Source organism: Acanthopagrus latus, chromosome 21 (assembly GCF_904848185.1).
Source record: "Acanthopagrus latus isolate v.2019 chromosome 21, fAcaLat1.1, whole genome shotgun sequence".
Lineage (NCBI taxonomy): Eukaryota > Metazoa > Chordata > Actinopteri > Spariformes > Sparidae > Acanthopagrus > Acanthopagrus latus.
In genome coordinates this window covers 3,789,554-3,812,313 of record NC_051059.1, presented here as the reverse complement: position 1 = coordinate 3,812,313, position 22,760 = coordinate 3,789,554, and the positions used below count along the sequence as shown (strand labels likewise).

The 22,760-nt window shown below is 39.6% G+C and overlaps 1 protein-coding gene across 1 annotated transcript in view; it reads left to right on the top strand.

Moving 5' to 3' along the window:
- The window catches only part of brinp2 (bone morphogenetic protein/retinoic acid inducible neural-specific 2), a 230,573-nt gene that overhangs the window by 129,619 nt on the left and 78,194 nt on the right, over positions 1-22,760 (top strand). Inside the window, exons 3-5 of the mRNA XM_037085301.1 lie at positions 4,886-5,076; positions 8,780-8,961; positions 20,109-20,214. Coding sequence (XP_036941196.1) covers positions 4,886-5,076; positions 8,780-8,961; positions 20,109-20,214 — 479 coding nt within the window. The remainder of the gene's footprint in view (positions 1-4,885; positions 5,077-8,779; positions 8,962-20,108; positions 20,215-22,760) is intronic.

The following is a 22,760-nucleotide window of genomic DNA, read 5'->3' as shown; positions in this document are numbered from 1 at the left end:
ATTACATAGATATTTCTATTATGCCAGATGATATGAATGCACACAAACAGGCGCTGAGAAAGCGCAATTTTCTCTGGCTCCTCTTGTGTTTTCACTCTATTTATCTTTTTTTTTCCTTTTTTTTTTTCTTTTTCGCCCATTTTGCTTGCAGCTCCACACTGTGCCCTCACACTCTGAGTTGCCCTGCTTTCATAAAAGAACAATGTAGCCACAGTTAATGATAGCTTGTACAAATTGCACTGTGACTGTGGCCAGACTATAGACATTAATTGGTGCATTATGTGAGAATGAACCTCCTAATGAAGCACAAGTCTGACCGTATGCTCCTGGGGCCCTTCCTTCAGAGCAAAGCTTTGTCATGGTTTGCGCTAAATGGTTACAAATCTGAGCTTCCCTTTGAAGACTAATATGCAATGCAGCAACTACAAACTAATTACAGCCCAATGCTGTCTCTTCCATGGTACCATCTGAATGACCTCATACATATTTATCATGTATTATTAAGGGAATTGGCCTATTGTATTTATCCTAGTGTAGTCACAATGCAGTCAACAGCATAATTACAGTATCATGTTGTCTGTAATAGTAAACTATTGACCACGAAAAGGCCGTGTAAGAGCAGCCAGTGGGGAACTGAGACAGTGATACGGTATATGTACCTCCCTCTGTGAATGTTACCCAGTGTGTGTGCATGTGTGTGTAAGAGAGTACTCATGGGAAAACAGTGTGTCACTGCTGGTATTTTGTTCAGAGAGAATGCATACATAATGTGCTAATATTCAACGCCTCTTGTTTTGCCGGCAAATCTATGCAGATGAGGAGAATCTGTACTTTTCTACTAGCATTTGCATAATATTAACATACCTCAGGGTTCCACGGTGGCTGACGAGGACTGACGTGATGAAATGATTTGCAGCTGCTTGAAATGGATGAATTTTCCAGACTGATCTCTCTCTCTCCCTCTGTCACTGTGTTCTGTTGACCAGTTCAATTGAACAAAGGTCTCTGCTACTGCCTGACATTTATCGGGACAGTTAAGGCCGTGGCTGCGCCGGAAGTATTGTGATTTAAGTGTCGCAGTGAGAGTGGGTGGCTAAAGTAGTGAAAATCCATACCCAAGTAAAAGAGCAATGTTACTCCCATTAAATATTACTGAAAAAATCTGAAAATGTCCAGTGAAAGTAAACTCAGGTAAAAAAAAAATAAAAATATCATGGCAATAAATTACTAATTACTATAGAAGTTACTTTCCATTTAACATTTTTTAGTGTTTAATCTTTAATTTTTTTTGTATGCAATTTTGAATGTTATCTTTGAAGATGGCATTACATTAACTGCTTTTGAAACCATGCCAATTTAAAAGCTAGAATGTCATTAACATAGCATCAAAGATTAACGAAGCAAATAGAACATTAACAAAGCTAACCTTGGCAAGCAAACTACATTTTCGTTCGAGGAGTTTTTCAAAGCAGAGATCTCAGCTTTGGCAGGCACTGCTAGCACTTCATCATGCAACCATTGTCTTTTTTAATATCTTTTATATAAAAAGTGTTGACAGAGTTTCGTCACCGGTAGCTGCTTCTGGGTCTCACTCAGTCATTATCTCATCATGGTCAAAAGACAGGGTGCTTCTTTTCTATCCGACAGATGGCAATTTGGGATCTGATTATTATTTTTTTTTTCTCTTATTGTCAATAAATCTCACAAATACACCAAAATCTAAATGAAATAGGTCCCACTAAGTATATGTGTGAATGCAAAAACATGGCCTGGCAAAAAAAATGACCATTTGTTTTCTTGGGATCCTGTTTGTGACGCCAACTTGTGAGGGAATTCTTGAAAACTGATCAGCTACTTACTGAAGAAGGTACAGGAAACATTTATTAAATCTTGATGGAGGAGAAACGGCATAAGCATTACAATTGAGAACAAGACTTAGTGCCTGGCTGATACTGAGGGCAACCCTCTCGAATTACCAGACCCACAAAACTTCCAAGTGCCCATACACCGTTACTCTACACTAATCTATACATATATAAGGATTCTATTGGCTTTTGGAATCTAAATAAGAAACGATCCTTTAGGTCACATTGTGTGATTCTCAGGCCAAATGTAATAGGAGACCAGGCATCCTCAGGAATGACAGAAATGAACTGGCTCCAAAAGTGACTGAGGCATTTTACCTTGAGCCAAAGTTCCTTCATGCTATACAACTCCACTGTTGTCTAAAAAACTATGAAGAACACATCAATGAGCAATACTGTTACACTGGGTGATATGTTCCTTCATCAGCAAAAACATGGGCTCTGCATATTATTGGTGGATTATTTTGGTTAAAAACTGCCCAGCTGTTTTTGTTGAAAATTCCTGTGTCATAAAAAAAACAACATTAAAAAAAAAAAAGAAAAAGAAAAAAAAAAAAGAAACAATTTACTTGGGAGTGTTTTTAAAGATTTGTGCCAGGGAGAAATAAAAGATTAACACGTCGTTGCTTTTCATATTTTTAGTGGGATTTGTTATATGGAAAAAATAAAGAATGATTATGGTTTTCTCTCTTTTTCTGTTCCATAATCAAAACCTTTGTCTAATCCTCTGTGTACTGATGACTTTTTGTTTAAAGACGCTCAGTGTTGTCCACCTCCAATATAAAACTGGCTTGATTACATTCAGACAGTCACACTCAGACCTAGAAGCTGCCCAGTACAACCACAGTCTGATCCATTAGCCACTGAGCAGCTGCACTGGAGCAGCTGTGGTTAAGGGCCTTGCTCAAGGGCACCTCAGGGGCTTTCTTATACCTGATTGTGACAGATCTGTGCTCCACAATGTTCACCATCTACTTCATCTGCTGTTTGGTGCTGGTCAGATTTTTTTAATTTTTTTTTTTAGGTTTGCTAAAACTAGCTGCCTGCTGCCTCTGGACATTAACCAAAAGAGCCTTGAGACTGAGTCAGAACAGTTTGGCTAAGGCACAGTTTGTAAAACAAAAACCATGAGCAAAAGGCCCTAAAAAGAGGAGAACTGCAGAGTCAAGTGATGTGTCTTTGTTGGTTTGTCAAACCTTTTACAAGTCACTTTTTGTGACACGTCATAATATTAGTGCAGCTTTATAAAGCTTTTGACTTGAATAGAGTCAAATGCAGCAAAATCATGTTTTATAGCTTAAAACATGCTTAATCAAAGTCCAACAGTTGAACATCAACTACTCTTCCCTACATTTGTTTCTAGGACAACATGTGAACAAACAGGATACCCAATCAGAAAACATTACTCTTATATGTGAGCAAGTGGGTTGGATTTGGTGAAAAAACAAACAAACAAACAAACAAAAACAAAACAAAACATTAGGATTGCTTTTTAGCAAAAAGAAAAAAAAAGGAGGGCACTGTTTTTACAGCACAAACAGATGAAAGGCTTTGGCACCTTCTGGTTATAGCGGATTGTAGAAGGAGTGAAAGGCCAATGGAAAAATCTATTCAGAGTTTATCCTCTTCAAAAACATGTGAGAGTAAACAGCCATTACCAGGAAAGCCAAAATGCACCACTGACCCCATTTGCACTTCATACACTTCATGCAGTTAATTGTTAGTAAATATCAAAGAGGTTAAGTGGAAATGATGCCAACCACATCAGTGGCTGTTTCAAGCAAACTTTGATCAGGCTTGGAGTCCAAGGATTCCATCCAGATTAGTCCACAATGTGTACCGCTTGTGTAACTGCCGATGATGCTTTAAAGTTATTCTTTTTCCAAGTTACCAAATAGGCTTCAAGTGCTGTACCACACCCTGTCAGCTGACCCTGACTGTACGTAAAAACAAGACAAGCTGCAGCTGTATTTGTGATGTGGCTATTTAATGTGAATTAACTCATATCTGGATTTCATCCTAATACAGAACACTGGTAATGACAAGAGCGAATGGGCCCATTGATTTTACAGCAGAAATAACACAAAAATACAAAAATTTCAAGGGTGGAAAGAAACTACTGTATTGAAACTGTACTCAAGTCCTGTACTCGAGTACAGTTTTGAGGTGCTTCTGCTTTTCTTGAGTATCTCCAATTCATGCTAGTTAAAAAAATGGTATAAAGTATAATAAACAATTAAATTCTGATGTATTACTATTGAGTAAGTTGAAATCAGTCCTTCCTTGAGCAGCTACATTTAGATGATTTAAATATGAATGTAGCACTATTAATCATCCAGTGATATATTGGATTAGTCTAAAATTTGTTATTTTGCATAATAGGTACTTTCACTCTTGGTAATTTAAGTACATTGATGTAAATACTTCTGCCCCATTACTTCAAAATTTCAAAATTTTGGATATAGACATGCACCATTTGCAGTTTTCTTTGAACGTTTTGAGCCTTCCTGACTGTGCAATACTTTTTTCACTTTCTAGTCTGCTGTCATTTATCAGCACTTCCTTTAAGTCCTTGGTGTGCATTGCCTTTCTGTGACGTAACTCCACTATTTCAATGATGAAGGTTTGTTTACAGATCTTGGGGAGTGCCACCGTATATGTGGAAAAAGTAGTTTAAAGTCCTTTGTAGCTCCAGAGGAAGCTGCATGTAATCTGATAAATTGCAGTGGCTTAATTGCATTGCATTGTAATGTTTTTGATTGATGACTTTGAAAATGAAGAAAAAATTCACATACAGTACGCAGCAGTACTCACCAAGACCTGTAAACACCTTTTGTGGAAAAATGGTGGAGTTACCCTTTAAATTAACGCTCATTCTTCTTCCATCCCTGCAACTTTTTAACTGTTTGAGTCTCAATCAATCTGACATGCTCAGATCCCCTTTTTAATCTGGCTCTTTTGTGTCTTAATGTATCTGCATGCAATTTTAAACTCACCTTTTACCTTATTCATGATTTCAGGGAGTTCAGCCACTGGAAGGTGAACAGTCTGGCAACAGAGAAGAGAGATTTCCTCAAAGCTCCATTGCCCTTAGCGCCTGAGTTCCTACGCAACCTGCGGTTACTGGGGCGACGGCCAACCCTGCAGCAAATCAACGATAACCTCATCAAGAAGTACGGGACCCACTTCCTAGTTTCTGCTACCCTGGGAGGTAAGCAAAGACTGCATGTGACACACTCGCCTTTATTCTCGGGTTAGTAATGTGTCGGGACACACCAAAAATAGATGAGCTCCTCCTTTCAGGTCTCAGAGTAATTCACTACAAAATACACTGAATTAAAACCTGCGTTGGTGTAGTGCTACAGAAGTGTACAATCTATGTGCTGGCTGTGGTGTTAAAGATAAATGTCAAGTGAAAAGCAGACATGGAAACAATAGCACACCTTGTGCCTCGAGGATTAAACCAAGGTTGTTTGTTTGTCTCAGTAATTTTCCACTCATCTGCCCCTCTGACGAGGAATGCATGCATTTGCAAGAGCCTTACTAAGCAGAGGGATTAAATTGACCCATTTAAGGATTTTGCTCCTTCTATCGGTTTTCTTTTCAACCCCAATCTTCGAAGAGAGGGGTAACTCACAAAATAGAATCGCTAACAATATCGATTGTCATCGATCATCATCATCATCACATACAGCAGCAGCCCAGATATATGGGTGCATTTTTACACTTGGCAGTAATTTTATGAAGGGGCTTATAAAAAATTGATAGTCAGTATAAACATTTCAGGATCTAAGCATCCCTTTCATCAGAGTCAGGGGGAGATTTACAAGGTCAGCATACTCAGATCAGTCAAACCCTGTAATGTACAGTACACTGAACATATAACAAAGCAGGTGATATTTACTCACTTATAAGAGACATAATGGACTTTAAATTATGACGAAATACAATAATTTGAGCCCGACGTTACTCATACATCTCCCAAAGCAAGTCGAGTTGGCCACCACCTATTACCACGCGGTTCACACAAAGGACAAATCTTGTTTTCCTCACATTCACTTTTCTAACAATCTCTCTGATATTTTAGTGATGTAGGTTTGCATCCACAGACATCTAACTTCAGCACCACTTATCACTGCATGCGTGCGCTGCGGCATCAGCACGGAAGACAGAGCACAGATGAATTCACTGGCACACTGATAGTTGGACTCTATATGTAATTAACAGCCTCGACTAAATGGCACAGCCAGTCTGCATACTGATTAGACCGGCTGGGCGAATGCACTCATCCCCGATCTAGCTTTATGTTTTTGTTCTCTTTTTGTATCGCTGTTTTTTTTTTTTTTTCCCTTTTTAGAGCTGTCTCGCCAGCCATGGTTACATCGAGCTGTGAAGTTCAGTTTTAGCACAAATGTTATCTGGGTTGAAGTGAATAAATTACCTTAATGATTGTCGAAAAATAAAATACACCTACCTGAAAAAAATGTGCAGAATCAGTCAGTAATAAATTAATATTGGAGAAACTAAGCAAAGCTGAGATTTTAGAAACTTTGTGTCAGTTATCATTGGTGTCGAATGGTGAACAGTTTGTCTTGGCTATATAAAATATGCTGTATTACATAGTGGGATTGTTACCAGCAATCTGAGTGCATGACATGGCGGCCCATAATCAAGGGGGGCGTTTGGGGAGTAACGCTTGCCTATCATGTGCCACTTTGTCTTCCTTCAAAAGTTACTTTTCAGCCAAAAAGGAAGAAAAAATGCAGCGAATAGTTCAACCACTGCAATATGTCATGGAATGTGTGAAAAGTCTTTGAGTACTAAGAAAGGTTTTAACTGTAATTCGTCTGTATTGATCCATTGTGGCAGGAACGTTTGGACTCGATCTAGACAGCCTGTCAAGCATTAACAAAATACATTTTAAATCCAGGCTCCAAACAACTGCGGCACTTAAAAGAGTGTTTTTATTGTGGGTGATGCCTTAGTGCTGCCAGTGCAATTATCTTCATGGCTGAAGTACAATTGTTAGCTATGCTGTTTTCACTGAGTTAATTTTTTAGGACTTAATATTTTGCAGAGGCATTAAGTCTTCAGCACAAAAATATAGTGTATGTGTAATGCTGTGGCTTTACTGGATAAATTACAAATTAAATGCATGATTTAATTGATGAAGCAAGAAAATCACTTTGAAGAAATGAAATCTTACCTGTAGATATTAATGCAACAGGTGCAGCAGCCTCTCACAAACTTTAAATAAGATGTTCCTTCCTGAATTTGGTGCAATAGAATTGTTGAAATGAAATGTAGATATATATCAACAAGATTTACACAATTTCCCATTTCAATTAATCATTCAATTAATGATAAGTGAGCTTTAAAAATCATGTTGTGGCGGCAGGCAAGAAGTTTTCTCCGGCTTTGGGCATGCATGGAAACATTTAGGGCATTACGTAACACATACTGCCTATTTCACAATCTAGTAAAATGGGGGATGCTAAATATATAAATTGTATCCTTTGAGCAAATACAGAGTTATTTTGAACCCAGTCTGAATTTCACATTTAATCAAAAAGGCTACCTATGAATTGAAACAAAATAATGTGACTCTACCTCTTTGGGCATTTGAATGGCAGTAGTTTGTGTACAGCTTTGGTCCTTCATTCTATGTGGCGTGACCACTAAAATACTAAATTACTGTACACCAATCAACAATATTAAAATCACCTGCATTATATTGTACAGGTTCCCTTGCGGCTCTGACATGTTGAGACGGAGACATTCGACTTCCTGGGTTGTCCATGTGGTATCTTGTATTGGGTCATTAGAGTGCATCCTTTAGGTCCTGTGGGTTGGGTGGGGTCAATGCCTTATCACATTTGATGGGCTACTGCTGAGCAGTTTTTGTGGTGTGGCAGGGCACATTGTTCTATGTTTACATGGGTGGTGCATGTCAAGTGGCACTGGCAGGGATGCCAGGACCCAGGTTCCCCATGAGAGCACTGCATTGTAACAAGATGATTGATGTGAATCATTTCACCTGCCAGGGGTTTTAATGAAAGGCTGATTGGTGTATAGTGTAGATATAGTCAATTAAGTGTCTCATCCTAGAGGCAGGAAAACTCCAACAATAGCTAACCTCCACATCTGCTTGTTCAGGGTTTGACTTAGGCAACACATTTAAGTGAACTACCTTCTAGCCAAGTGATAGAGCTTTTCAAGTTGAAAGTCAGAGTTAAGACTCCAGTATGGCTGCGCCCCACCACACAGGCTGAGTCTGACAAGCTATAGTTACCCCTCCTCAAATTCAAAGGTTCCACTTCACATTTAATTCCTGATGAAATAGCTAGCAAGACAAGTTAAAACTGTTAGAGAATGCAACACTGTGGTAACCTGACATTAACTTTAATTCACCAGCATTAGCTTGCTTCTGCTTTTTCTTGCTGAAGTCAGCTAAATTATTTTTATAAATGCTAGCCTGTCTGCCAAACAGCTATCTTAAAATGCTAATTCCTTAGCAAACCCCTTTAGTTTCTTCAGTCTACTTTTTAATTCTGCTTTGAAAATAAACCAAGTGAAAACCAAGCCTTTTTGGTATTACTTAAGTGCTAATAGTTTGCCTTTTATTGTTTCATGAGAGGGAACGAAGCAAATGCAAGTGATAAGTTATCTGCACCACAGTGGATAAACCACAGAACCACAACGACAGAGTGAAGGCCTGCCAAAGAAATGTCAACAACTGAAGCAGAACATCACTTGAGTTTTTCTAAGGATAACACCAGGCTGTTGCTCTGTATTGTAATATTGGAAATTACCACTCAAATATTTCCACTTTGTAAGCACATCAAAGAAAGGATTCAATACTTCAATAACAACTAAGTCAGATTGTTCAACATGATCAACTTTTTCATCCACAGGAGAGGAGTCTTTGACCATTTTCTTGGACAAGCAGAAGCTGAATAAGAAGTCGGAGGGCAACAGCAACAGCTCAGTGGTGTCCCTGGAGCTGCTCCATCAGCTGGCTGCTTCCTACTTCACAGATCGAGAGAGCACCCTGAGACGACTGCACCACCTCCAGATTGCCACGTCTGCTATCAAGGTACTGTACACAAGCATGTAAGCGACTAAGCCCACTCACGGTACAAATGCAAATCCATATACTTGACTTTCAAATAGTCCTGGAAAAGTCTATATCAATATATAGCACCTATTCAAATGCACCATAAGCTATATGTAGACTTGTGTTTGCAGAACTCCAGGTCCAAACACAAGCACCCATCAAGGTAGATGTGCAAACATTAATGCTCCTATAAAAGTGTCCCTTTGGGATAGATTAGTATGTGCTGCACTTGTAACAAATAGGTCTCCTTGCTTGTAATGTATGCACACAAACAATCTTTTTAAAAGATTATTTTTCAAGGTGCATCATTCCTCAAAGGCTAGGGGAGAGACGGGAGAGAGCTTGCAAGGACATTTGTTAAAAGTGGAAGGCTAGATTAAAAGCACAGCATATGCACTGCAGCCCAAAGAGCCACTAAAGCATGGCAAATGTCAAGTTTCTTTTAAGTCCCTGTGGGAGAAGTATATCTATGCATACTGTACTCTACTGTATGCCACCTGGACTGGGTTACCTGCTGGTCTGTGCTCTCCTGTAGTTGTGTGTGCAGTTGTGTCACATGAGTGTTAAAAAAACATGGCAATTATCATCAGTATTGGGAAAGCTGTTGGCACAATGTTGCTCTGACTTAATTTAAAGTGGCTTAATGCTTTTTTTTATAGCACATAAGTCTGTTTATTGTTTCACTTTATTTGCCTGCACGCTAAACTCGACTTGCCTTGATGTGGTGAATTGTCATTTATCCAAAACCCACCTGCAGGCTTTTGCCAGCTCTTTTCATCATTAATTGCAAAAAAGGAGGTTTTCTGTTGAAAATCCAACACAGGACACAGGAAAAAAAAATCCTATTACCCCCTCCTTCTTGTATAAATTCAGTTTGTTCCCTTCTTGATGACAGAAAGCAAAGCGAGCGATACGTTCTTCACATCTGAACAGATCTGTTGACTTATATGTAATGACAGCAGGTCTGTGGGTGGGTGGACTGTGCTTTCATGCTCCAACTTAAATAGCAATTCTGACTCAAATGAGTAATTGCTAAGTGTCAACTTTGTGTGTACCTTGAATAAGGGGACTCATTTCCAAGTGCCTTTGCTGAAAACACAGCACTCGGCAGATGCAGAGGTTAGATTGACCATTTTCGTTGCCAAGAGACGCTTGAAAAGGGAGACTGAAGTACTTGATTATTTGAAAATGTATTTTCCCACAAAGCCTCGAATGTTTCTGTTTCAGAAACAGAGAACATAAAGGCCTTCTGGACTCAGTGCAAAATTGCGTTTACCTTCCAAGAGGAGATAGATTAATCTGACAACATGAAATGGAATTTTAATGCATAGTTTGCATAGTTTTCACATAACATATCAGCTACAAGGAATATAAGTGAAAACATGCCCTGGACAAACTTTGCTTCAGTGCGAGGTGTACTCTGAGTGTGAAAATAAAAAAAAAAAATAAAAAGAATAACAGCCTCTCTATATTCAGAGCAGTATTTACATTTATTGACAGGCTTCAACTCTGCAAACCACCTCTTAACTATGCAAGCAAAAACAACGAGAATCTCCTTGCTCACTGAAGTATGAATGTGGCATATTAGTCATAACAGCTGACAACATAAGGCCACAAAAACAAATTATCTGCAAAGCCTGAATTAATTATAAACCGAAATCTTGCTCATTGTGATGCATTTGTGTCTGTAGGATCAGGCTCATGACTATCACACTAAAGTGTTCCTTTATTTTTTGCAAAAAAGTCAATAGTTGTTGATAAGTAAAAAGTTGGCGTCCGTTAAGATCTGTTTTCTGCTTCAGTGAGTCTGTTTTCAACCTATCCAGTGATATTCTGTGAAATACACACTGTACAAATTCAACTTCACACTGCCTCTCATGCCTATTCAACAGCATGTCTTTAGTCAAAAAGTATTGACAGTTTCTGTCAGATTCTGTGGTTTGGTCTAGATACAGTTTCCCAAACTAATGAAAAAGTATGTATGATATTGATTGAATTAAAGAAGAATCTAGGTTTGCTAAACATAAGATATTGCAGGTCATTATTAAGTCAATGGAATGCTATATGGTAATGCTAAATGGATATCCTTAAAGTAAAAGCTGTTCTAATAATGAATATAGTTGAGTTCTAAATCATACAGGACACTTGCCTGAAGTCCCCCAAAAGTGCTAGTTTTGCTGTACGTCAAATGGCTGTGCATAATTTGAATATTTGCACATTGATTAGGAAATTGCACCTGAGACCAGGTATTATTACTTCATCTGTGATCCTGTCTTGTCAAAAGGCCCTATGGCAAATCTACTTTTAGCATTTATTTAAAAGACAACATAACAGCAGCCAAGAAATAGTGCAGTGGATGGCACAACCTGGACCATTTTGTTTTCAGTGTTTATACAACAACCTGCATTATTCAAACATGAAACATGGTGGTAGCTTCATTTCTCACTTTGCTGCAGCAACGCAGACTCAGCAGCATTCCTGGAAGCCCCCTCTGATGCTGTAGTATAGAGCACGAGAAGAGTCTGTATCAGGGGCTGATGGGGTGGTTGGTTGCGTCTTCCACAAGACTTTTCCATCTGGAGAATGGGGCATACGTTCTGTATGACCAAGTTTCAACACTGAATTGTTTTTAAGATATGAGGCACAAGTATGAAAACTTATGTGAGCTGTTGTAATTGCATGACTGAATGTAATTTTAACACAGGGCGGATACTGCACAGTTTGGTGCCTAACCCTGGGCTAGGTAATCTCTGTAGTTTAAATCTTCAGGACACTGACCAAGCTGCTTCATTTTATGTGTTGGGAGTGAGAACTTGTAGATCATTTCTATGTGGAATTTCTTTTGAAACTAGTTTTGGCTTGTGTGACACTTTTGGTGTCTGTGTTTGTATTTTACTTCACCCTGATGATGGCTATGTTCAGCTATATAATAACGCAGCCTTTTTATTGTCCTCAAACTCAGATTGCCGTGGGGGCGATGACATGGGAGTGACTTGTGATCAAATGTTGCCCAACAAACTCCTAACAAATTGAACTGACCATGGTGAGGAACTGGGAAGGTGAAACACTAAATAAAGATTCTACTTGAAAATGAAACATCTAAGGCTGTCAATCATGTAGTTTTGTTTAGATTTTTAATTAACTATAGTTCAAGCAAAAAACGTGTGCGTTTTCTACTAAATCACCCCATGTTTTCCTATCAGAAAGGACATCAAAAAGGAAGAATTGCTCTAAAATGTAGGATGGGGTGCTTCCATTATAACCACTCTACTTTCTCCCCATCTCTGCAGCAGAGTTTGAAATACACCAGCTGTCAACAGCAAGGACACACCAATGACTCTCCCAAACTCTTCTAAAGAGCAAAAAGTCCTCTCGTCCGCCCACTTCATACATTTCTAGCAGTTTTGTGATGGGTGAAGCTTTAGTAAAAGTAACATTAAAACAGGGAGAGCTAGATGCAACAGCATAAAATAAATCAGGGAACTGACGCTGCCCCAGAGGTATCGTATGCCAGTGGAGAAAGACGCAGAGTTATCACAGCCCAAGCTCGACCGAGGATGTCAGACGAAATCATAATTCGAATGCTGCTGCTGTCAGGTGAAAACATTTCATCTCAACAAAGTCTGAAATTAAGAAATCTGTATTTTTCAGTTTAGCAAGCACACATGCAAGGCATTCAGCAGTTTGTTTTGGTTGCATTCGACTTGGGCATAGTCTATGAAACTTAGTCTGAATGAAGTCTAAAATATTTATTGTACTTTGACATCAAATAACCTCCATGTAACAATATGCTTTCAACAGGAGTCAGGAATCAGAAAACGATTCTATGCTTCTGTAAAATTAGCCCGATGACTCAAATAAATCTTGTCTTTCACTGTCAGCAGCTGAATTTTTGCAACATGCTTCTGGTCTTAAAGTGAAGTGAAACCCGACCACATAGGTGCCCTGAGGGGTTTTCTGCAGAACCGAAGGCTACATGGAGAGATTGTAGAGTAGCTCTGGTCAATGTTAAATTGGCAGCTTGAAGCAGAAAGGATGTGTGATATCTCCAGCTTTTGACAGTTTTGATAGTGCCAAGACACCAAGCCTAGACATTCGGATTTCACTGTTTTATATAAACATGTACGATAATAATATCCACTCTAAACTGATAGTTGATATGAAAGCATTACCTTCCAAAGCAGCTCAAATTAAGCAAAGCATCTGAAAATGTTACTGTTCAAGATTGGCAGACTAAAGCAAAGAAACCAAGTGCAGAGACAAGGACACAATCCTGATGAAGAAGATTAGCTAAGTTTGTGACTATTAAACTCCTCATAAATAATAACTAAGCATGTTTCTTTCTCTTTCAAAACTTTAGCTTTGATTGCTGCTTAATAACTCATGCATTTTTTATGTTATGCAGCAATAATTTAATCCACAATTGGATGGGCTTTAAAACCTTCTCAAATGTGTTTTCCATCCATGTACTCATCCATTTTCTGCTGCTTATCTGGGGTCAGCTCACAGTAACAGCAGGCTTAGCTAACCAGCCACAACCTCCAGCTTGTCCTGAGGGATCCCAAGACATTTCTGAGCCATATGAGATATACAACATAATCCCTTCAGAGCGTATTGGGTCTACCTGCGGGACTCTCACTAGCTGGACATGCCCGGAGAACCTCCAAAGTTACAGCACATATGACTGCCAGGCAGGAAAATAGTCCCTTTCTTTAGCAACTGCAAACACCCAGTGATATTGCATCCACCAGCCTACACACATATGCACACAACAAACACACAGCTACTCTGACTTGAAGAAGAGCATCCCTTACATGCTTCTGTAAATGAGGACCTCTGCTATGCAAGCCACCTGCTACGCTGCGTTCTGCCAGATCAACTCATCACCCAAGAGGAAGCGACACTGAGTGGGAGGTACTTGACCTGTGTCCACGCACGCCTCTGGGCTGTGTGTCGCTGCAGCACTGAGTAGGAGGTGGGAGGGAAAAAAAAACATTACCTTTATCTCCAGCATTAAAGTGGAGTATCCACAATCACATGTCCAGTTTAGACCACAGTTTTCTTTAAACCCTCTGTAACATCTGTGTGAAATATTCTGTTTGGGAAGGAGCAGGATTGGCTTTGTACAGTATGATGTAAAGGAAGGCGGAATTTTTATCACAGCGCTGCAGTTGTCAAGAGCCTAGACCAGCCTAGACCAGCAGACATTTCACAGACATTTCTATAAAAGCTCATCACGTTGTAGTAAAAACAACTTTTTTTTATTTATTTATTTATTTTTTTTATTGACCAATATACAGTGACGGAAGGATAAGGTTTAAGCTTTATACCTCTGAAAAATAATTCCACCTTTAAATCTTACCAGTTTTGCTGGTAATTTAATCGCTTATATACCTTGTGGTGTCAAAATGATATTTGACGATGTCATATAGCAGGAGAAATTACTCCTGGGAAGATAATCTTGCAGTTAAAAAGGTCTGTTCCTCAATGTGTCCCTACACTATCTATGGCACTCAGTCCCAAGTCTATGTTGTCTGACTGAATACATCTTTAAAAACAAGCCACAAGCATCTAGTTCATCTTTTTAAATGAGCAACTCATCAACAGCTGGGCACTGCCTTTCCACAAATGTTACTCAAACAGGAGGAAATAGAGCATTTGTTGGTGGCTATATTTGGCTGCAGATCAATACACATTTGTGCTAGTGAGTGTTTACCACAGCAGGTCGGTGTATGCTGGACCGAGTCAAAATGAACTGCTGTGTTTGTGTTCATGGTAATGAAGGAGCAGACAACTCGCAACTCTAAAATTTCCGACCCATGTTCGATAAAATGCCATTCAAAGTCGGGATTCCTTCTTTTTAACTCGGGGAAAATCCATCTTCCCCTGAAGTCACACAGCAATGGCAGCACATATGGGAAGAGTCAAAATGTATAATACTGTCTGTTACCTCATGTGTCTCTTCCCTCTGCTATATCATGTATACTGTATATGCAAGGCTGCACTGCAGAGGGTTTACTTGTGTGAGCTAGGGAAACCATTGTGTTACAAGTTATTGTGTGTTGTGCACATGGAACGCTTGGAGGTTGCAGGTTGGAAACTTGGAAATTTGAACCTCTGATATTGACTTTTTGGTAAGTCCAATTTACATCCATGAGCAGGGCAGAATATTGGAAACACCGAATATATTGCAGTTTTGTGTTACACCATCACTTCGAACTAGAAAAATCTGCAAAAACTTGCTGTTGGGCCAATGCAGCCTCACCCATAGAACTGTGCTGGACCATCAGAGCCATTCAAAAGTAGGGGCCCCTTCAAAAACTACTATTAAAGCAGCAACTACGTACTTCAATTTTCGAAAGAGGAACGAGGCAACACATTTCTAATACCATTTTTCTATTTTAAACACAACTGTTTGTAGGATGCATAGCGATGTGATAATCAATCTATTTGTGGATTCTAAGATTATTACTGTAATCTGAAATTGGTGAAACAAATTAAACTCTGGTTTTGTATTTTAAGTGCTGCACTGCCAGACTACAGAGCAGCTTGCTTCTTTGCTTGTGAGACTCCTCAGTTCATTCTCAACACTACACCATAACACAGAAGTAGTAAGTCGGAATCTGACATGTAACAAGCATTAGAATTGCCATAATAACTGACCAGAAAGAGCCAATCAGAAAACACACTCCTCCACCATGTTTCATATTTGAATAGTGCACATTTTTGAATAAACACTGAAAACTAAATGGTCCAGGTTGCGCCATCCACTAAGGGAAGGGCTCTTGGGAATTTTTTAACAAAGGCAACAACGGGGGTGGCAGCTCTCAGGTGGATTATCATTGAAGTTCCTCACATGAGTTACAAACAAGCTCAGTGTGTATTTGCTGTAACACAGCAGAAATCTATCAGCTCCGAATCTTTTATGGTTTCTTCAAATAAAAAACGCAAGTATAAACTGCGTCCTATTGAGAAACAAATTATGTGAGTTTAGCAAACAGTGGTTAGCACCTACAAAAGTCTTGAGTGCTGTTCTTCGAAAGACATTTTCCAGTTCTGATACAACTGATGCTATAACAGCATCTATGCTCACATCTTTAGGAGCCGCCATTGTTGTTTTCAAACAAATTCTCACTTCTATTGCTGATCCAACAAGCCAAAACCAAATCCTTAACCAACCTGAAATCCAATCACAACTCTTAGAAGAGGAATTAAAAGCCACTGACCACATTTTTTTTATTTTCTAAGCTAACCAACTGCATCACCTTTATAAACATAATATTTATTAATATAGACATTAATACTTATTTTGGTTGTCTTCATTTCAGTAGTAAGTTCAGGCTCCTAGGTTAATAGCTCAGCAGGCAAATATCTGCCTGACATTTATCACATCATGAGTCTTTCTTTCAAAATCTTGTAATGAGCTTTTACTGTAGCATACTGCATGTCTTTACTGAGCTTATAATGGCTTTCACTCACCAGTCAATCAATACTGGTGGAGAGTAAGTCATCTTGAAGACTCTGTTTTAAACATGTAGGAAACTCCTTGAGAGCATTTGACCGTTAGGGGCAAGTGATCATGGACCGTACAAAGTACACAGACGTTAGCTGTGGGTAACTAACAGCATATTATATGTGATATCTTTCTTCCAGACAGCTTTCCACTCATTTCCTCTTGAAAATGTGTGAGATGTGGCACAGCTTCAGCATAAGGGCTGATGTGTCTTTGATGTACACTACCCAAAGCAAATCTGCACCTGTTAGCATCTTTGCATTGACTTTGTAAGCAATGTGCTGCCTCCAAAAAATCCCTTTTAGTTGAGTGTGAGTTCAGAACAGTTTTAGAATTAATCTAAGTTGAACAGAAAACTGATTTTGTTCAGCACTGAGAAGAACAACATGAATGAGATCAGAACAGTTTTTCATTATTAAAGCAGAGATTATCTGAGCCCACATCTGCGACTTAAACAACAACCCAAAATGGCCTCTTCCCCTCCACTAATCTTCCTTTGCTTCTCGTCTTTATCTGTTGCTTATCCTCAACTACATCTTAGCAACGTCTTTTATTTTTTTAAAGATGTTTGAGAGATGTTTGAGATGTGGATCTTATGTAACGCCTTGAAGGCTAGCTTCCATTTCTTTTCATTATAGATGCAATCTGATTGTAAGGCAGAGTGTGACGATGGGAGGAGTGAGTCCATGGACTTACTCTAATTGTACCATTTCCAACAATCACTCTTTTTTTTCTTTCTTTCTTTCTTTCCCTGAAATTCTGTAAAAACTGCTCTTTTTTGTGTCATGCTTGATCTGTAAACATTTCATTCTCTAACATGTTTTCTCTTTCTTTTTCTGCTTGACTCTCCTCCTCTATGTTTCTCTCATTATCGTGTCTGCACTCTCTTTTCTCTTCAATCAGCCCTACAGCACAGCAGCATACAAAACACATTAAGTAGCATAGTGTAGTGTATGATATTTTCCACGACATGTATCTTAGAGGCACTAATATCCAGGTCAGATGTTTCTGCTATAATTAATATTTAATTGACCTTGATAGCAGAGATTTCAGCATGGAGAAAACTTGGTTTTATTTGTCCTTGTTTGAGAAGATACTCTGTTTAGGTCCTACTGAGACATATATAAATGCATGCAATGTTTACTCTTCTTTTCTCTTTCCATTTAAAAAGCGGCAGAGCACAGGAATATGAGAGGGAGTTATAAAAATACAGCAGTGTTGACAAGAGTACATAAATGCACATTATTTAAGCATATCAAGCAGCTGATGAGGAGTCTTTTCTTTAACAAAACACGATCCTGAAGTGTGTAAATGATATTTCTTTCTTCAAGTGACTAGCCATGTTATTGAAATAAATAATACTTAATTCTTCATTGATGCACTTTGTTTTCGTGGATATGTATTTGAATCATGCTGGAACAACATTTTAAGGGAGCTACGCAGGCACCTGCCTCTGCTGCGCGCGAAGATCAGACAAGTGAACGCGACAGTTGAATCTGCGCGCATGACATGAAATAATTTACGTGCGTAGAGAGATCTGCGTGTGTGAAGATGTGTTATCACTCGCTTGACTTTTGACACTAATATAACGCCACAGTAACAGAGGCCTATATTGTAGAAGAGAGATGGGCATTTCATCTTCTCTAAATACTGTGGATTAATATCATATAATAATATAATAGTTATAAAAAAAAACAATGTTATTGATAGAATTATTATCTTATCTTGCCAAGTAATAATGTATTTTTATCCAATCCGCTATGTTTCCCTTGTGACTGAATCAAACCAAACCTTTAACCTGCAAGAAATCATTTCTTACTCTGCCATGATGCTACCTAAAACTAAAATCCTTGTTTTCATTTGTATCTCAAAGACACACAAAGTTTCATGTGTTTTTTTTTTTTTTTTGTATCACTAAAATCAGGCAATGGACGGCCTTCACTTTATCAGGAGGTGAGTTTTACCTCTCTGTGTTTGTTTTCTTGTGTGCAACACTAATGTGCTGCAAAAACAGAGAACAGTAAAAAGCATCAGATCACATACCTCATCAGATTACATCCACTGTTGCCATGTGCTTACTCATAGGGTAAATGTTCGGTATGTAAATAGATTAATTAGAGAGAATGGTCTCGGCCTGTCTTGAGATAACTTAGAGATTATGCTTTTTTAAATTGCTTTACTTCAGTCTTTTTTTTTTTTCTCAGCGCTGACTGAGCGATGTTCAAGCAGTGCTTGTAGACAGATGGAGAAGTATTAACAAGCCAGCGTCCTGAACAACATAACAGAATTGCACCTGACAAGGAGAAACTGTGTGTGTCCACCTGGGTGTTGTGTTTTTATCACAACCAATGAGAGCTGGAGTTGATAAACACCCATGACTACTGAGGAGTAAATGTCCAGTGGAACCAATCATATTAAAGGCAAACGCCAGTGGGTGTGGTGGATGTAAGTTGAAATGAGTGGGGGATACTGAATGTCGTGTGCTATATAAACAAAATAAGTTACTAAATGCAACAGAATGTGGTCTTAATGCAAAGAGAGTGGGAGGAAGCGTTAATATATGGGCTAAGGCTAAATTTTGCCCTGCAGTCAAAAACAAGTAATGGATTCCTTTTCCTTTGCTTTCCCTCATAGTTGGGATTCAAAGGTCTGGAGTGGAGGTTTCAGGAGGATCTATTGGCAAAAATGTTTGTGATTGTGTTTTGTTTCATGTGTGATCACGAAAAACAAACAAACAAACAAAAAAAGTGGTGTTTTGATACCTGTGAGACTGCTCTGATGTTTCTACATTAGCATGGAACGAACAAACCAAACACTGGCTCCAGTAAAAGTTTTATGTTTTATGTTTTCTTAGTGTCCACCGTAGGAGAGGATGAAATGAGGGGTGTTCAGCTGGTTGCAATCTGCACTAAATCCCACACACTTAACCTCTGAGCAAAACGTTGAAAGTTGTGTGTCGTGCTAGTTGCTCGCTCTATCATTTAGCAGAAAAAAAATATCACATGACTCATATCACATTTCTAAAGAAGAGGCCATTTTAATTCTCTTTAACCAGCTCAATCTTGCCAGTGGCACGATCATGCATAACATCTGTAATGCTGTTGTCTGATTATCTGCTACATCCACAGATCGTGTTGCCTTCAAAAACACACATGTAACAGTAGATACCATCAGACCTCACAACAGCACACGTCTGCTGAAAGGCGTTCGACCTAATGTGACCTTTCCTGTCTTTGCCTTTGCTGCGTCTGAGTTTAAATCATCCTGTGCGAACACCTGCACTCGCTCTCTCCCCCACATTTCTGGTCTTCCTCCATCCCCCCCTCTCTTCCACTGTTCTCCACAAGAGAGCCGGCACACTGTGGGCAGCTGTGGTTGCAGGTGTGGCGGTAAAGCAAAAGATGGCAATAGTTTTCTGTGCTGTCAGAGGGCTCTGCCACATCCAGTCCTCTGCCTGCCTTCACACGCTCTGCCTGCCACAAGCTGTGTGTTAGACCGCCTGAGACGGGAACATGCCTCATTCACTGCTAATGTGACATTATGAAAAAAAAAAAACAAACAAGAAAAACACAACATATATTGTAAATAGATCTGTCCTTTCTCTGTTTCCTAGGTAACTGAAACAAGGACAGGCCCTCTCGGCTGCAGTAACTATGACAGCTTGGATTCAGTTAGTTCAGTCTTGGTGCACAGCCCGGAAAATAAGATCCACCTAAAAGGTAAGGCATAGCAACACACACACACACACACACACACACACACACACACACACACACACACACACACACACACACATTCTCTCATCTTAAAATCATGGGCACATTCACAGAGAGTCCTAGTCCTGAAGAAAAGGTCCACTGAAGGGATAGGATATTTTTTTGCGCACACACTTGAACACACACTGTGTTGCCACCTCAGTCCACCACCCTGCCAAGCCTCTCACCTCCTGTGTGTAGTAGTTGGCCGGGATGACCCTTTACTTTACGCTGCAGTAGTTTATATGTCTGTTCTGCCTGACTGGCTCTCAGTCTCATGGGGAATCTGTTATCTTACCAGGCTTTAGATGGCCTGTGTCTGACCCCAACCTAACCCCTCCAACTACACCCGGAACACTCAGTGCACACGTAAAGTTAAAGTGGTGTTCTATCGACTAGCTTTCTTGTTTGATAAAACCGAAACAAGTTATTTCGATGGGGATAGCAGTGGAATAAGAAACCTCTTTTACACATTCCACCATGCTGCAAAAGAGATCTGGATAATGTCCCTGGCTTAATAACCTCATTAACTTTGCAATTAGTTGTGTAAATCAGTTTAATGTGCACTATACTTTGTTGCAGCAGTACATACTGTTTTAGTACTAACTGTAGCTTTTGTATTTATCTTGAGGCAAACATGCCAGTGTCAGAATGTCAGCCTCATCTCTGCGTCTCATATTGACAAAGCGATGTATTTTTCCAGTTCACCGCTGGGATGCAATTATAAAGGGCCACTATTAATATTATTAGACAAAATAAATTGATTACCTTGCCGTGGGTGAAATCTTCAGTTCGAAAACACATCCACACACCTAAACAACTGAATATCTTAAACCCACTTTAATTATGTTTTGTATTTGATGTCAATTAAATACATTAGTAATAAGAATAACTCAGAGTTTAGTTTTGGTAACACAGTGGACATGAACAGCAGTCTCCTGTCACATGCCGACTGGGCATTTTCACATATAAATGACACTAGGGTCTACAATCCTGGAGGGCTAGTAAGCGAGCTAGCAAGATTTGAAAGTGGCACCTCCTGTAAGCCCCCCCCCCATCCTGTCAGTGCTCCGTCCAAAGCCACGCCCCCACAAACCTGAACACGCATCTGGCAGTGGGACTCAGCAGGGAGAAGGAGACGCCGGAGCACGATGCAGCAATTCAGCTGAATTTAGCACAGAGCAGACAGGAAGTGAAGCGCTGAAATAACAAACAACGTCCGGTTAATTTTCAAAATAAAACACTCCATGTTGACACCAGCACACTGTACTGGTGGCGACTGCCGGAAGGCAGAACAAAACTGGATCGGAGCGGCAACGCAGCGGACCGTATCCAGTGGAAACTGGGCCGACTCATTGGCCATTCTCATGGCTAAAAACAAAACACAAAGAAGCTAACGTTAGCATTGGGCTAATACGAGCTACAAACGTAGCCAAGTTGGCAAACCTTACATATTGCATGAAAATAACAAATCCCCCTGAAACAAAACAAATCATTACCTGTCCAACAGAAAAAGGGAAACCTCTGCATCACTTTTCAGGCCCTTCACGTGCTCCAGTTGTCTCCACCGCTCAAATGCTGGACTGATGTTGACTCGGGTCCGACTTTTTTCTTGATCCAGAGCCTATTTTGTCGCAGCCTTTTCTGCCTCAGGCTTTCTTTTCCTTGCCTTTTTGTAGCGGGGTGAGCTGTTACAAGTAACGCTGGCTGCATTTTCTCTGCCATTAACCAAATGAACGTCTTCTCCTGCAGCTCCGTATTTCTGCAGAGGAGTGAGTTGAATATTTCCAGCATCAGTGAAACGTAACGTGTGCACGTGCGGAGGAGGGAGGGACAGAGGGCAGAACGACACATGAAGGCATCTGATCAATCTCTGCTAGTCGTGCTAGCATGGATTGCTCAGCTACATGAATACATCATGTATTGACCACTCTCAGGATAGCAGGACCATTTCACCCAGTATAACAAAATTTGTTTCTGAACAACATTACAGACCCTAGCTTTAATAACTTAACTGGTTGTATTTGTAAAGAACCAATTATTACTGGTCAGTCAGCCTCTGATTCACATCTAAATGACACATCTAGCATTAAGTCCATTCTAAAAATACATGCACAAAAAAGTACATTACAGATTAACTCCTGTGGAGGTTGATGGTTGAGGAAACCAGCGTGCAACACTATGACAACCCTGTCAGTTCCCAGCAACACAATATAATTAGAGATGCAGCTGCCTCAATTATCCCCTCCCAACCAAAGGCCTTTTGGCTGCTGGCTGGTTCCCAGTCAGTTCCTAGTCAGTGGGCAGCTTTTGGGTGTCCCCCCTCCTCCTGGGGTTTGCCTAGATTCCACTGTAAACATGTCTGTTCATTCAATTGCAGGGTGTCACCATGAAATGGCACTTCCCTCAGAAAAAAAAGAACAAAAACAAAACAAAAAAACAATATACAGGGCATATACCCTTTAAACCTAAGACATATTGTTCTACTCCTTTGTATTTCAGACAGTTTT